At 44.0% G+C, this 16,126-nt stretch overlaps 1 protein-coding gene across 1 annotated transcript in view; it reads right to left on the reverse strand.

Annotated features, from left to right (window-relative positions):
• Nucleotides 1-11,591, reverse strand: part of LOC142563668 (uncharacterized) — a 33,090-nt gene extending 21,499 nt beyond the window's left edge. Inside the window, exons 1-2 of the mRNA XM_075674255.1 lie at nucleotides 11,434-11,591; nucleotides 7,386-7,487 (exon numbers count right to left, since the gene is read on the reverse strand). Of these exons, the coding sequence (XP_075530370.1) occupies nucleotides 7,386-7,425 (40 nt within the window). The 5' untranslated portion in view covers nucleotides 7,426-7,487; nucleotides 11,434-11,591. The remainder of the gene's footprint in view (nucleotides 1-7,385; nucleotides 7,488-11,433) is intronic.
• Nucleotides 11,592-16,126: the final 4,535 nt, after the last annotated feature.

A 16,126-nucleotide genomic window follows, 5' to 3' on the forward strand; every position in this document is an offset into this window, starting at 1 on the left:
GCAGCAGACAGTCATGTCAGCCACGTCGGCATCACGCAACCCATTGTACGCACATTGAATCGTGTGGCCATTCCAGTGGACATGCAGGTGGATACATAATAATAATTATATTTGGGGTTTTACGTGCCAAAACCACTTTCTGATTATGAGGCACGCCGTATTGGTGGACTCCGGAAATTTTGACCACCTGGGGTTCTTTAACGTGCACCTAAATCTAAGCACACGGTTGTTTTCGCATTTCGCCCCCATCGAAATGCGGCCGCCGTGGCCGGGATTCGATCCCGCGACCTCGTGCTCAGCAGCCCAACACAGGTGGATACAGGGTAACGGGTGTCGGTCGTCACGTGGCCCACCTATGAGCGAAACAAAACGGTGTGGCCCAAGCTGCGTGGTTCGCCATTGAAATTGACTTGCTTCCTGGGAAGGCTTCCCGTTCGGGGACAACTCAAGCTCAAGGTTCCTTGAGGAAACCGGTAACGAACGGATCCCTGAGGGTCCTCGGTTGGTCCGGCCCAACCTGTGCGGACGCGACAAGGTAAATATGTCTGGTAGCGAAGCTTCTATAGGAGCCCATACGTTCAAAACATGGCGGTTCATCGGCGCTTCATGGGGCTTAGCGGCATCTGTACGAGGGAACAGTTCCGGCGAACGAAAAAAACATTGCGACGCCATATCCGTTAAAAACAAAAGTGACGTCATCGTGTTCTCAAAGGCGCGAAATTCGTTTTGGTGGTCTGCCATTAATGGTGTGTACTTAAATACCCCGCCATTCGACTTGATGACCGTTTCGAGCTTTCAGCGTCGAAATTGATGCAAGGCCAGCCGTGCGGGTGTCGCAATCGCACCCCTGAACAGAACACACTTTCTTTGGAGTCCGACGAAAGCTTTATATGTAGAGTGCTGGTTCTATCGTCGGACGTCAAAACCGTTGGCGTGCGCAGTCACACGAAAACAGCTAAAGTAAGGAATTATCTGGGGCTCGTAGCTCACTACTTTTGACTGAACAGGTTGAGAAATGAATAAGCTAACTGCGTCACCAAATTCAGATAAACGTCGACAAGCAAAACAGCACAACGTGTGACGGGGGCGTAATGTAGCAGGTGAACTTCTCGAGCGCGCCTCTCTACACACTTGAAGAGCTGCTTTGCAAGCAATAGCTGCGTCAACGCCCCCTCCTACGATGGGCGCTGAAAAAAGGTATCCAATCATTATGATAAAATAAAATAGAGTTGTCTTTTCTTTACTCATCACGCATAGATAAAATTGATAAGGAACTTTATTTTGGTTGAATAAATCTGACTGTGTTTCGCTTTAATTAAAGATTGTTTTTTCTTTCCCAATGCTCTTCCGTCCAAACATAGTCACGCTTCAATCGCTGCTGCCATAACCAACCTTCCTGATGTCGGTGACAATTTGTTCTGAGCCGCTTTTCACCCGAAGTTTCGCGACCTACTTGGATCTACCTTGGACGCGACCTGATCCAGGCGTTCAACATGCTCGAGGCGCCAGTAATGAACGTGAACACGACAGGTGAGCGAATGCTTTTCGTCGGGACGGATGATGTTAACGTGCACCGTTTGGTAACGGAACTCGCTGATGTGTTCGCGCCAGGCCTAAGTCTCATCAAGGGTCCGCCCGTACACTTTGAGATGCGGGGCAACGTAGTACCGAAATTCTGGAAAGCACGCCAAGTTCCGTACGCCTTTCGTCCAAGAGTAAACGCTGAATGCGCCTTTTGGCCGCGGGCATTGCCTCTGTGCCTCATTCTAAGTGGGCCGCTCCGGTGGTGCGGATAGTAAACCGCAATCGCCACATTCGCCTCTGCGGTGATTTTAAACTCGTGGTAAACAAAGCTTGTCACACTGAGCAATGTCCGTTGCCCTGGGTAGAAGATATCCTGTCAACGTTGAACCGCGGTCAGGTTTTCACCACGATAGATATGCGGGAGGTTTACAACCGGCTAACGTTGTTCGAGGAAGCCATGCTACTTACGGCCATAAACACGCATACAGGACTGTTTAGCTTCACACGCCTGTCATTTGGAGTGGCTTCCGCGCCGGCAGTGTTCCAACGCCACATGGAAACCATCTTGCAAGGATTTCTTGGGGTTCAGGCCTACTTAGAAGACGTCATCATCGCAGAAAAACAAAATGTCTGCATCACACTGCACGAAGTATTGCAGCGGTTTCGGTAAAATAGCGTGCGCTTATATGCGGACAAGTGCAAGTTCCGTCGAGCACAGGTGAATTTCCTGGGACATTGAATTAGTGCTCAGGGACATTAACGAAAGTCGGAAAACGTGGATGCCACTCTTCAGAAGCAGGTGCCGCGGCACCTCGCAGAATTAAGGTTTTATCCGGGCATGGTAACATACTACCACAAGTTTCTTCCCAATGAATCTGCTGCTATGGCGCCACTCTATCAACTGCTCCGCAAGGAAGCTAAGTGGGAATAGGGTCGCAGTCAAGAACGGGAGTTCAGCGAGGTAAAGGACCTCCTCAAGTCCGCTGATTTTCTGGCGCATTTTGACCCACGCAAGCCTTTTGGGCCTGGAATACGATGCCTCCCCGGATGGGATCAGTGCAGTGCTTTCTCACGATTCCGGGGCCGGTGCGTCGGCCCATAGATTTTCGTTCTCGGTTACTGACGGAAGCCGAGCGAAATTATTCACAGCTGGAGCGCGAAGCTCTGGCTCTAGTTCTTGCGGTCTCGAAATTCCGACAACACCTACTCGGTAAGCCGTTCACACTGTTGACTGACCATAAACCGCTTGTGGAACTATTTCGTCCAAGTAACGCTGCACCAGTGATCGCCGCCGCCCGAATCCAGCGAGGGACCCCTGCTGTTGGGTGCATACGAATACGTCATCAAACACCAGCCGGGAAAGGACAACGTTCCAGCAGATGCCCTGAGCCCACTCCTGATGTCCGCAGCGTCTCAGCGAGAGACCCTGGAAAAGCCGGAGATGGTGAATATGATTTGCTAACGGAAAATCCGAATGACGGTGTTACGTCCGCGAAACAACTGGCCGCTCTCACCTCGCACAATGAGGACTTAGCAAAGGTGCAAAAGATTGGCAGTGGCTTCGCTCGGCTATGCCAGGATATACGTAGCGAAAGCTAAGGCGTAGCATGGTTAGCCTTGATTAATCTTGGTTAATCTTGATTGAAAGTCCAGGTTAGTCTGGTCGCCTAGCTATGTTGCGGCGTTTAGCCAGTCCCTCGGCGCGCTGTTCGTCTGTTTCCTGGGCGATTTGTTTCCTCGTCATCTCGTTCCGATGTCGATTCTAGGCCTCATCCTGCTTATCAGAATTGTCGCCGTCCATACTGCCGCCTTGGTTGCGGCGCACGCGAGCTCTCCTTTTCAATCTTCCGACATGTTATCAGGCATGCGACGCGGCTGGCGTAGCGAGCGTAGGCGAGCGCAACGAAGAGGAACACGTTGTGACGTCATACCAAACGGCGGCGGTGAAAGGCGCGGCGCTGCGCAGCGGCGGAACACCTGTGGCTCGGTGATACTAGTGGCGCATGCGCAGTAGTGACTAGGGAGCGAGAGAGAGAGAGAGAGAAATGTCCGCGGGGAGTCGCGTGTTATAACGTCATGTGCCTCCTCGCAGCACCACCACGGCGAAATCGCAAGTTCGTGGCCAGTAAAGTAAAATGGGTGCAGGAAAGATGGTCAAGAAACTTGGGGACCAAGGACCTGCATTCGCGGCTATATTTCAACCGGTAGGCTGAGATACCGTGGAGTCAGAGTCATGGGCTTCAATACTGGGGCCATCGCGTAAACGTGCCTTACAGCGCAAGAGCGGGAATGTTACGCCTGCTGGATCATACCCATCAAGGTATTTGCTCAATGAAGCGGCTAGGCCGCTCCCTGCTGTGGTATACCGGGACTGATAAGGAGATTGATAACATGATTAAGCCCAGTTGCCTACTGGGTTAAGTCCCAGTTGCGTAAAAGAAGCGCATATGCCCGCCAAGAAATCCTCAATCGCATGGCCAGAAACGGGCGAGCGTTGGTTCAGGCTGCATATTGACTTTGCGGGGCCGATCGATGGACACATGCTACTGATCGTTGTGGATTCACATAGTAAAATCATTGAAGCAGTACCGCTGAAAAGCACCACAGCGCACACCACCATAGAAGCCCTGCGCAACTGGTTCGGCATGATCAGATTGTTCCGAACGCTTGTATCTGATAATGGCCCGCAATTTACAAGTGGTGAATTTCGGGCGTTAATGAAGCTGAATAACATAACACATCTCCGAAAGGCACCGCATCATCCGCAGTCCAACGGTCTTGCGGAACGCGCCGTACAAACTGTTAAAGAGTTTTTGAAGAAGAATGTGCATGAGTATATTAAAACAGGCTTGGCAAGGATTCTGCACAGGTACCGAAGGACGCCGCAGGCCGGGGGCAGCGCCCAAGAGACACTCCTTATGGGCTACGAGCTCTGTTCCAGACTGGACAACGCAGTGGCACCATCGGGGCTTCTCGCCCCACAGTCTCCAGTTGACCGCCATGTTCCTGGTGTGTTGCAGCCGGGTAACCTGTCTGGGTAAAGATCTTCGGGCGAGGCGAGCCATGGATCCAATCCGAATCATGTCATCAGACGGCACTCGCATAGTGAATGCTGGTGGTCCAGAGGGGGAGAACATTCGTCGAGACAGCGATCTGATCAAGCCATGAGTGGAGGAGCATGACCAGGAGGACGGATCCGAGCCTGTGACCCTGAGCGCCAAGAAAAAACCAACAGCCCCCAAGTAGGCGGGACACCCGGGCAGGGGCCGAGAATACGCGAGGCTGCCCCGAGCATCCCGATACCCGTGCTGCGCCGGTCAGGCAGGACGCGAAAACTCCCAGACTGCTATATACCATAGGGTGAACGAGATACTACATCGGGAAGAAGTCACGCCAGTATACTTCAACAGCATCGCCGCTGTTTCTCCTCCTCCCACTGCCACTCTAACGTTCTCGCACAGTGCCTACACTAACGTGCATTAAAGCAATATACGTTGTCTTGTACCAGCCACCGCTGTGTATGGTGCGCATTCTTCACCTGTAATTTCTACGACTTGGAGAAAGAAACCTCTTTTGTATTTAAGAAGTGATCGCTAATGGGGGGGGGGGGGCATGACGTTAAGGGAAAAACATATTTCATTACTAAGTAATGTTACATGTATAATCGTGTTAGAAATAGTTTAAACTTACAAAACATTATGCTTTCAGGCTGCTTTCAGACATCGTTTTTACGCTGAGGAAAGCACTGGAGGAGAAACGCTTTTAACATCGAACTGTTTCAGAAACAATGTTTTGGAACATGAACACCAGGGGGGGAGGGTTGCAAAGTTCGTGTGCAGTAAGTCTATACGGGCGGCACTTGTTTTGAATTCTTAGCTTATCACCAGATATGTAATTCTATACGAACTACGTTGTATGTTACACAATTGGGATAACGGAAGGCTGGTTTATGCAGTGATAAAGAGAGCCAGGGGTAAGCGACAGAAACGTTCTGCTCATAAGCGAGCTGGAAAACGAAGCTTGGGAGCTAACGCGAAAGAAAGGGAGGCGCAGCACAAAACAAGTGGGACAGTGCGGAAGTCAGCAAGACCGATCTGGGCAGGTTTACTAGGTGAAAAACATAAATAAATCATCAGTTGCTAGTTGACAACTGGGTCGGTCTACGCTTTGAGTGCTGCGAGTGTGCCGAGTTTTCGTTTCGAACGTGAGTGCATTTTTTCGTGGCACGACAATGGGGCCCAGCGCCGCCGAAAATGAAGAGTGCCACGTCCACACATGTAAGCGCAGGGAACACGCGAGTGCGCCCGTCATGAGTGGTCGCATTCACTTGCCTCTCCTTGGAACCATCGCCACCGTGGGAGGAATGCGCCAAAAAACCATGGCCATGGCGGCTTCCTCTCCTAACCCGCGTCTACGCGGTAACTAGGCGACGAGCAAATCCCTCTGGTAACGTTCTGTTACCAAGATGTTCTCCGCAACTTTCTCTGTAAGCGTATTTTTCTGTTCAAGAATTATCACTGACAACAGGCTGAAGATTGGTTGTGAGGTTCCTCTTCGTATAGCAGGAAAGAAGAAATCCCGGGTGTTTGACATTTTCTAATCATGAACATAAAAAGCCAACAGACAGTGAAGCCAAGCAAAACAATGGGGAAATTACATGTCGCTGTAACTGAAATGTACAAATATATGAAGGAAAAGAAAAATGGAAGTGGACGTAGATATAGCTTACCGCAGAGGGAAGACGAACACAGAACCTCAGCGCTACGCGTGCGTTGCGCTATCCCTTGAGTTACGGCTACAAATGGCAACCCAGCCACTATACCTTTGTCGTATACGTTTGCTAGGTCTAGTCATGGGGGTATTAACCTGCGCCGCGCAAGGCCATATCGGGTGGATGTGCAGCATCCCTCTTTTTCCAGATGACGTCAGCTAACACGAGAGCTTAGCAGAAAAGGCACTTAATAAATAAAGCCTCGTATGCTGCCTATTGACATAAAGGCTGCCAGGTTCGACACCTTTTCTAGCAATGAACGAAAGAACGGAAACCGAGCGTTTCGATTTTTGTTAATCGGACAGAAAATGAAGTTGAAGCAATTATTTTCATTATTTTCAACACTTCATTTACAACCACAGCCTATTTCTCCTATACATTCCGTAGCTTCATTGTCTATCGACGTTATATGGTCACGCTTTCACACTGAAGGCAGTGACACTATTAGCTATTTTCCAGAGTATGACAAGTGCGGTGATACTGAATTTTTACGTGTTCTAAGTCTATACTGCTTCTTCAAAGAGTAAACAGACCTGCTGATATTTCGTCAAATTATGGCCTTGATGTTGCAATCAAACTTGTAAATTTTGAGAGGCGACCAGAACGTACTTTGCTTAAGCGAGAAATCGAGCATAATTTTCAATATTGCGATGAGATTCCTACTCCCTATTTTCTATGTCATAAAAACTAGCTTAAGACGCTATATTTCAAGAACATGTAGGCAATAATTATGTGCACTTTGTCTCTACAAACCGCATTTCTAAAACGTACTACAGGCTAAAATACGTTGGCCGGCCAGGTGGTTAGGATTCATGATAGAATGTATAAGCGCGACTGAACGAGTACGTAGAAAGAAAGGGACAAAGAGAGAGAGTGCTATTTTCAACCATAGATAGCTGAACGTTGACAGCTGACAGTTGAAGTTGACACTATACATATATAGAAAGATATATAGTTTAAAATAGCTCTGTCTCTGTGTGTCTGTTTCTTTCTACGTCCTCCTTCAGTCGCGCTTACACATTCCATGGTACTGTAATGTCTGAGAAGATCAGCCTACCGAAAGTTACTGCTTGGGTTAAGGTGCACTCACCTGTTAACAAAAGTACTGGAACGGGAAACCCAAGCTTCATTTTTTTACTTTTGTTTTGTTTGACACCAACGGCGAAACAATAAGTTCTTCTGCTCTGTTAATCTATGTAGAACAAAAAAAACAAAGGTAATGCAGTAACGTAGTGCAGAAAACCGAGTATAAAGTTACTTCAACAAATAGAAAATGCTGCTGTAAGATGCTCACTGCCTTATCTACATTGGACTTTGTCATCGTGAACTAGGAACACACAATCTGCTTTTAACACATTTCCACTTACTAGACAATGAGCAGTATTAGAAAATAAAAATGTCATTATAATGGGTGATATCAACATTAACCTACTCAACGACACATCATCAACAGTTATTTCTTACACCAGCCTGCTACAAAGCTACGGATATGAATGCTTAATTGATGTTCCTACACGACAGGTTCCTAGTGGCACAGGGACGCTAATTGATCATGTCCTATCTAACTTAATAACTTCACCAGAGGCAAAAGTTCTTGATATAGACATAACAGATCATTACCCATTGCTTCTACGTTTTAAACATAACTCGAGTCCTTGCCCTCTTCCACACTTCAAATATGTTCTGGACAAAGAGAGCTTCATAACTGCCATTGCTAATATAGACTGGTCTGAAATAAAAACTTCTAATGATCCTCAGAAAGCATTTTCTAAATTTCTCACAGTAATTATATCACTTATTCATAAATTCACTTGTAAAATGAAATGTAAAAAAACCATCGCATTCTCTCACAATCCATGGATGTCTAAAAAGTTATTAGCAGCTTTGCGTAAACGCGACAACCTGTACAAAAAAACTAAAAACCAGCCTTTTAATACCAAATTAATTGCCCGATATAAAAGGTTACGTAACTCTATAAACAACCAGTTAAAAGCGGCAAAACGATTATATCTTGAACAAAAAATCTTACAAGCCGGCAATAACAGCAAATTGAAATGGAACATCATCAACTCTTTTCTAAACAGGAATTCTAAACCAGAACAGCTATCAAAAATTATATACAATAACTCAGAGTATAACTCCCCTAACCAAATAGCCAACGCCTTCAGCTCCTATTTTTTCGATAATGACACACCCTCTCCTTCACAAGTAACTCAACTTAATCGTCTCCCTCACACATTTTTTATTTTCCCCACAACGCCAGAAGAAATATATAACGTTATATGTCACCTAAAACCCACCAGTGCTGGAATAGATGAAGTCCTACCTGCTACCATTAAAATGATTGCCCACCTAATTTCTGATATCTTGTCTCATATTACTAATTTGATATTCAAGACTGGTGTGTTTCCTAACGAGCTTAAGCGCGGTAAAGTCATTCCAGTTCTAAAAAAAGGTGACAGCACATTAATACATAACTACCGCCCCATTTGTATTTTACCTTTTTTCGGCAAAGTTCTAGAGAAATTAATCGCATTGCGTCTAACCAAATATCTCACAAAATTTAATATTCCCTCTTCATGCCAATTTGGCTTTCGTAATGGATACTCCACAGATTTGGCACTCATACATCTAACTAACCAATTAAAAAAAATAATTGACGATGGTCTATTCGCAGGTTCAGTTTTCATTGATCTAACAAAAGCATTCGACTGCTTAAACCATATTATTCTTTTTGCTAAGCTTGAGGCTATTGGCGTTCGTGGTCCTGCGCTCTCATTATTCAAAAGTTACTTATCAAACAGGGTTCAAATAGTGTCTGTGTCTAACGTCTACTCCAGAGAACAAACCACTAACATTGGCGTCCCTCAAGGATCCATCTTAGGACCACTACTGTTTTTGATTTATATCAATGACCTACCTAACTGTTTGACGTCTACTAAGTGCATTCTGTACGCTGACGATACTACCATATTTTCCTCTGATAAACACATGTCACTTCTTATTAACAAGCTAAACACTGATCTACAAAATGTTTTAAGTTGGTGTAATGCCAACCTGTTATCTATTAATGCCACCAAGACTAAATTTGTTGTATTTTCCTCACATCAACAACATTCGGCATTCTCCCCTTTAACTTTCGGCTCACACTCCATCTCTCCCAGTCCATGCTCATCTTTTCTTGGTATTTCCCTTGACTGTAGCTTGAAATATAAAGATCACATTTCTCACATCAAAAAGAAAATAGCATACGGTATTCGCGTTCTAATTAAAACTCGTCCCTTCTTCACACATAACACATTAATCTCGCTATACCACTCATTCATTCACTCTCATATTAACTACGGCATACTATGCTGGGGTAACACTTATAACACTCATTTGGCATCTCTCCAGGTAATCCAGAACCAATCCATAAGAATAATCACAAGGAGTTCACGCTTTGCTAATGGAAAATCCCTTTTACATGAAAACAACATCCTAACCATTTCAGAACTCACCAAATATAATCTAGGAATTTTATTTTACAAATATATGACTAAGGAACTACCATCACTCTGCTTCTCACCTTGTGACCTAATAGCTCATAGTCACGCTAGATTTGCACTCAATAATAATTTTCTTCTACCTAAAGTACGAACTAACTATGGTAAACAGACTGCGGAATTTTCCGCAATATCGCTTTGGAATACTCTACCACCTATCATCAAAAATGCAAAAAATTTATACCAATTTAAAAGAGAACTAAAATCATTCATAATAAATACTTACTGAAACTCTCCTTGTATTTTTTTTCGTCTTGTTTTTGAGTTTTTTTTTTAATTTTTTAATTTTATTCCGTTTTTTTTATACCGTCTTGCTGTTAACAAGTGTTCTTATTACTCATATGATATAAACATGTTTTGATATTACTCTTCGCTCTCATCTGTACTACTGTTGCTTTATACATTGTATAACATCATGAGTGTCTTTAGCAGGAGGTCCCGATACAGTCTTTGACTATGGGACCTCCTTATGTATACTACGCACATGCAATTATCTGTATTTTTACTAATAAATAAATAAATAAATAAAATAAAAAAAAGTATCAAGTCCAATTCAGAGACATAAGAAATCGAGTAGAGAAAATGACCTAGTAGAACAGGCGACAATTGTTAAAGCAACAAGAAACTTGCACAAACAAGGAAAAGCACCTCAAAAAATACGCACAATGCCTTTACAGTTCCAACATATAATAGAAAAATACAAACTTCAAGATATCGAAGGGGAGGTTCAAGAGTTTGACAGGGCAGTAACTGCGTTTGTCATCTTCATATCAGCTACCCGCTTTTCTCAGTGTTGATTCCAGGGCTCCAGATAGACATTATTCTGCTTATTTTTTTACAGTAATGACTTTTATGAGTAATCACATGATTAAATATAGGTGCAGTAGTGGGGCAAAGGTCGTCATCAATATAAGCTGAATGTTAATGCGATGGAAAACTGCACCCTGTCTGCCATTAGTTCCCATATTTGCTGTATGACTCTGGTCAACAATGCTACACAATAGCTCAATATGTCGCATGAAGCCTCATTGCTCAGTTTTGTTTATGTCGCACCCGCGGCATTTGTGTTGCAGCACGCTACTCCTGCCTTGAAACATCACGTTAATAAAGTGTCGCGCTAGGCACATCTGATGACGTATAATTAAGATATTAAGCGTGTAACAAGAAATGTAAAGAGCCATAGGCCTCAATAAAAAGAATATACATAGTGAGATACGTACACAAGTGAAGGAAAGACTAGCTATAACATTTACTAAGATAATGTCTCGTGCAAGGCGAAGCAGAAAGCGGCGATTTATTTATTTATTTATTTATTTATTTATTTATTTATTCAAGAAACCAACAAAACCTCTCATTACGAGAGTATTATATAGGAGCGAGGGAGAGGCCTTGGCCACAAATGATACTTGTACATCGTAAAACTACAAAAAAAAAGAAAGCAGAAAATAATAACAGATTGGAAACACGTAATATACAAGATGAATAACATATATTGCAGAGGAAACATTAGTATATATTAGGAGAAGATAAGATAAATGCAATGGTAATATTGTTGAAAAATATTAGAAATATAAAATTTTTATGCTAGCTTACTCGGGCACAGTCTAGTGGGTATCGCGGTCCGGGCAAGAAGTGCGAGCAAGTGCACGTCGCTACCGAGAAGTTCTAGTCGCATGTCGTTCCATCTGGACATAAATACTAGTTCCTCAGGTGCCCTCATCAGAATTACTATTAATGAACGTCGTAACTATAATTATTGGTATTAGTTCAGGAAAGTTTCTTGAACGAGGTGTTTATATGGCTTCTAATAACATTTATTTTAGATGGCAAAAATTTTGCACCTGTAAATGCGGAAGTTCAGTGAACGGTTCTGTGTGCCTTGATATTTCTGAAGAAATGTCTAACCACGTTGCTGTTACTGCAGTGAAGTATGATCGTTAAAAATACAACTTTGTTTGCTTCACATTTCACAATAATAGGTTGGCATAGTTTGCAGCATACAACCACGGAAGCTTGTTTCTTTCGCACTTGACTATTATTTCAATTTCATCGTCATGTTTTGACACGAATGTCTTAACGTTCGGGCACCAATGAGAAAGACTAGCGACCACGTCATGGTACTCGTCGAAAAATCATTCCTGACTAATGTTTATTTACGCTCTGAACGTCACATAAATTTGTGTTCTCATAATTTTTCTCCATGCCTGTAAGTGCTGTAAGCGCTTTTTGCGCACGCTGTTCAAAGTATTAGGAGATTGCGGAGGTTTTTTGAAATGAATGCGATACATTATCCGATAGAACAGACAGAGATATCAAAAACTGCAGAAATAACTTATCTGAGCTCTGTAAGGGTGGTGATAATTAAAAAGCAGCCATCGAGTGCTTTTAGAGTAGTTTCTCTGGGTCAAATATTTGCCCCCCATGTATCCTCATATGTTAACGAAGATTGGGATCTAGAACTTCGTCTATGCAATTTAGGAGGTCGCGCCATCTGTTTTTCGGTATCCTTGGTGAAATTTTGAGTATAATCGTCGCACTTCGGTAGCTCCGCTATATCTCGCAGCCACACTCCTGCATGTCCATCGCTCTATGACTAATAGCAATAATAACGCTGACTACCATCTAATGTGCCAGTATTTCCTCCGCCCCAGCCCAATTTTCTCTATCTATGGTCAATGCTGTGCTGCGCATATTTTTTCCAAGCGTCATCGTCATGTTTGTGTGTGTTTTTGGAGTTTATTACGCCGATTGAAGCCTTTACTGTGGAAACAAATCATAAGAACGTTATCACAAGCAACTTTTAAGTCTTCTGTGTTTATGACGAGACGGCACCGTATGGCCCCAGCACCCCTTGTGAATTATATGGCACGTTCTCTTCAATTTCTTCCTAATATTACCTCGATTGCAATTACTCGAAATAGTCATCTAGGATGTGAAGTTTGGTGCATGAGGAACTGTATGGATGTGGTTTACTCCTTGCCAGCCGATCGGAAGAATTCGGACACTAAATCCATCTAGACTTGTGTTCAGAATCCAGCGGCAGTATGGCATTGTACTACACGTAGTCCTAACTTCATACATGTGTTTGCGCGATGCAATGCAATTTGACGATGAGCGACTTGAGGTGATGGCTATTTTTTTCACGTACAGGGAGATACCACTTTTGGCATCTAAGCATGGTATAAAAATAAAAAAAACGCCTTTCGCGTCCGTAACTTAACAGGAGGCAATAAAATCCAACTTCAAAAGCAATTACGCCCCATAGCTATATTTAGGTCTCACAGGGGCATAGATCGGCGCGAACACGTTCCATGTACACTAATCAAGAGATAAATGGGCTTAGGCTAAAGGGTAAGCGTAAACGCGACAGGTGTTCCAACGCCTCAGTAATAGATGCACTCCTTTGTTCTCTACCAATCATGCGGGAAGTGTTTTTTCGCGCTCCAGAACCAGCAAGGTAACGCCATAATAGGGGTCAGCTCTACGTGAACGTTATGGTCAGCAAACGCTATGTTATCTTGTCTTCTATTGTAGTGAGAAATGGAACGACTGCAAAACGTATAAGTTGTAAAAAGAAGGGCGCTTAGTACGTTCCATGCCCTCCTTTTTCATTTTTACCAAATGATCCCTTAGCCGCGACGTGAAAAGGGAAGCCAAGCAATGTGACCATGCGCAAATGCTAAACTTTATCTGGAAATGTGGCCCATTACCGATGACGATCAAGTCATCGTATGCTTGTATTTCTTTATTATTCTTGTTTACAGTAGGATCTAAGCCTTCTTATTGCATTCTTAAATTCTCCCGCAGAAAACAGAAAATTTCTATTCGTAATAACAAACCGTATATGTATCTGCCAGGAAAATGAGGCGTACGAAGAAACAAACTAGCATAACAGGCAGGCATATTTACGATGTGAAGCATAATGCACGCTTTATACTTTGGCTAGAACGCATCCGAGACAATAGCCTGCATATGTAATGGATTTGTATGTGTTTACATGCTTGTATATTTCTATGTATACCCACCCTGCTATGATCTGATTTCAAATCGCAGTATTTATAAATAAATAATAAATAAATAAAGTTAAAGACAAGTTCCAGAAAAACGAGACAGAGTGTTGTAAATAGGACGATTTGAGAGCTTTGGCAATGAGCATTACTTATACAGCCTGTTTTTTATCTCGAATACTTTAAAAACGGTCTCTTAATATACTTCTCAAATAGCGTCACTAAAGACGAGCTATCTGTCAGGCGGACAACATTCAACGAAAAAGATAGCACTTTATTCGCTAATTAAAGTATTTTTATTCCATGCTTGTTTAGTTACAAACTTTACGTCACGTGCTTTCATAGGAAGGGAATCGTCATAAAAGACTAGTTTCGTATCTCTGCATTTTAAGACGGCCGTGTAAAGCGAATTAACGGGCGCCAAGTTGTTCGTTCAATTTTCCTTAGACCCGCCGTGGTTGCTCAGTGGCTATGGTGCTAGGCTGCTAAGCACGAGGTCGCGAGATCGAATCCCGGCCACAGAGGCCGCATTTCGATGTGGGCGAAATGCGAAAACACCCATGTACTTAGATTTAGGTGTGCGTTAAAGAACCCCAGGGGGTCCATATTTCCGTAGTTTCCCACTACAGCGTGCCTCATAATTATAAAGTGGTTTTGGCATGTAAAATCCATAATTTAAAAAATTTCCCGATTTCGTGCATAGCACAGCTAAACGTGGTCTCAATATGCAGTCCCCTCTGACGTCTGAAGGCGGCATAACAAAGCTTGCCTAAACGGCGCGATAAACTGGTTCTATTCGACCCTGCTGCTGCAGAAACTACGCATCCAATAGAAGTTTGTGCAGAGCGACAGTCGGCGCTCTGCGCAGCACCATGTGCAGAGGTGAGTGCGACCTCATTTCTCACCACGCTTTTACGTCACACAGGGGTTGCTCAGAGAGCCGCGGTTTACGGTAGCGCGTGCATAATTAGGATAAATTGAACGAATACGTTGACCCCAGTAATTTAAGTCTACATTGCGATGTTGAAATGAACAAACATAGAACTAGACTTAGGCGCCGATTCCCCAAGGTTTCAAATATAATCATGTGCTATAAAATTGGTAACTGGGAAGCTGAATATCAAATTTCGTTTAATTATTAAATTTATTATGTGTTTTCGGTAACTGCTCTCCTGCTGGGTAGATAATTCGTCTGTAGTGACATAATTCGAGTAAAGTTTGCAGCTTATTTTTGAAAGAAGTGTTCGAACAAAAAGATGTGAGTTTACCCCGAAGGTCAACGCACTGAATTTCCTGAATAGCAAGGTTTAGCGTTGCGATCGAACTTGTCGGGCGGCCTTTTAAATTTAGGCTAGTCCGAAAATGCGGACGCAACGTACGCGGGCGCACCAAGATTTCTGACACTCTTAAAGCATCTTCAAGCCGCGTAGGGCCTGTAATGACATCCCTCAGGGCCACTGCGTTTACCGTACCAAAATCCATCACTACAATTTCCTGAATTTCATGTTTCAGCACTGAGTCTTTAGCAGTTTTAATATTTAATAGTCCCGCAAGATTAAAGGCGAAACCTACGTGTTCTGACACTTATGTTTCACGCCATTTGTTTGTGGGCTTCCATGGTGAAAATTATAAGGAATAATTGAGCGAACAACGTGAGACGTCGTATTACAAACTTTAGTGATTCAATTGCGTTGCAACATAACCCGCTTATACGGCATGTATACGCATACAGGCTACACATTCTTGTATATGTAAATGTTCATGGCGACGTCCACGTAGACGGTGAAGCTGAGGGCACAAATTCTTTTGGAGTGTTGAGTCGATTGCAAAAAAAAAAAGAACGTGGATGACCGTTGAGCTTCGTCTTTAAAAATGAAACACTATAGCATTCAAAGATCCCTCACTGTTTCCCACACTTCCCGGCGACTGCAGCTCACCTAACCATAATGATTTCCTTTAAACGTTGGCGGTGTTACGTTTGACCGGCGGGGGCTGGCGATCTTCCGGGAAGCGGCCAACGGAAAGGCACCACCAGGTCTGCTGCGACGACTCGCTTTGAAGGGACCACAATACGTTAGTCTCAAGCCCATCAGTGCCATCATGGCTGCGCCGGCGACTCGAGAGGACAATGCGCCGCTTGCCCAGCCGTTCGGCGCTGGGATGTCTGCTGCTGCGACAACCGGCTTGAAGGCAAGAATGCGCCGCGTCAACCGGGGGACGGCGCCGAGATGGCTAGGCGCAGACGGCGGAGCAAGTATTGTTAATGCGAACCGCATGGC

The sequence above is a fragment of the Dermacentor variabilis genome, chromosome 11 (assembly GCF_050947875.1).
Source record: "Dermacentor variabilis isolate Ectoservices chromosome 11, ASM5094787v1, whole genome shotgun sequence".
NCBI classification, from domain to species: Eukaryota; Metazoa; Arthropoda; class Arachnida; order Ixodida; family Ixodidae; genus Dermacentor; species Dermacentor variabilis.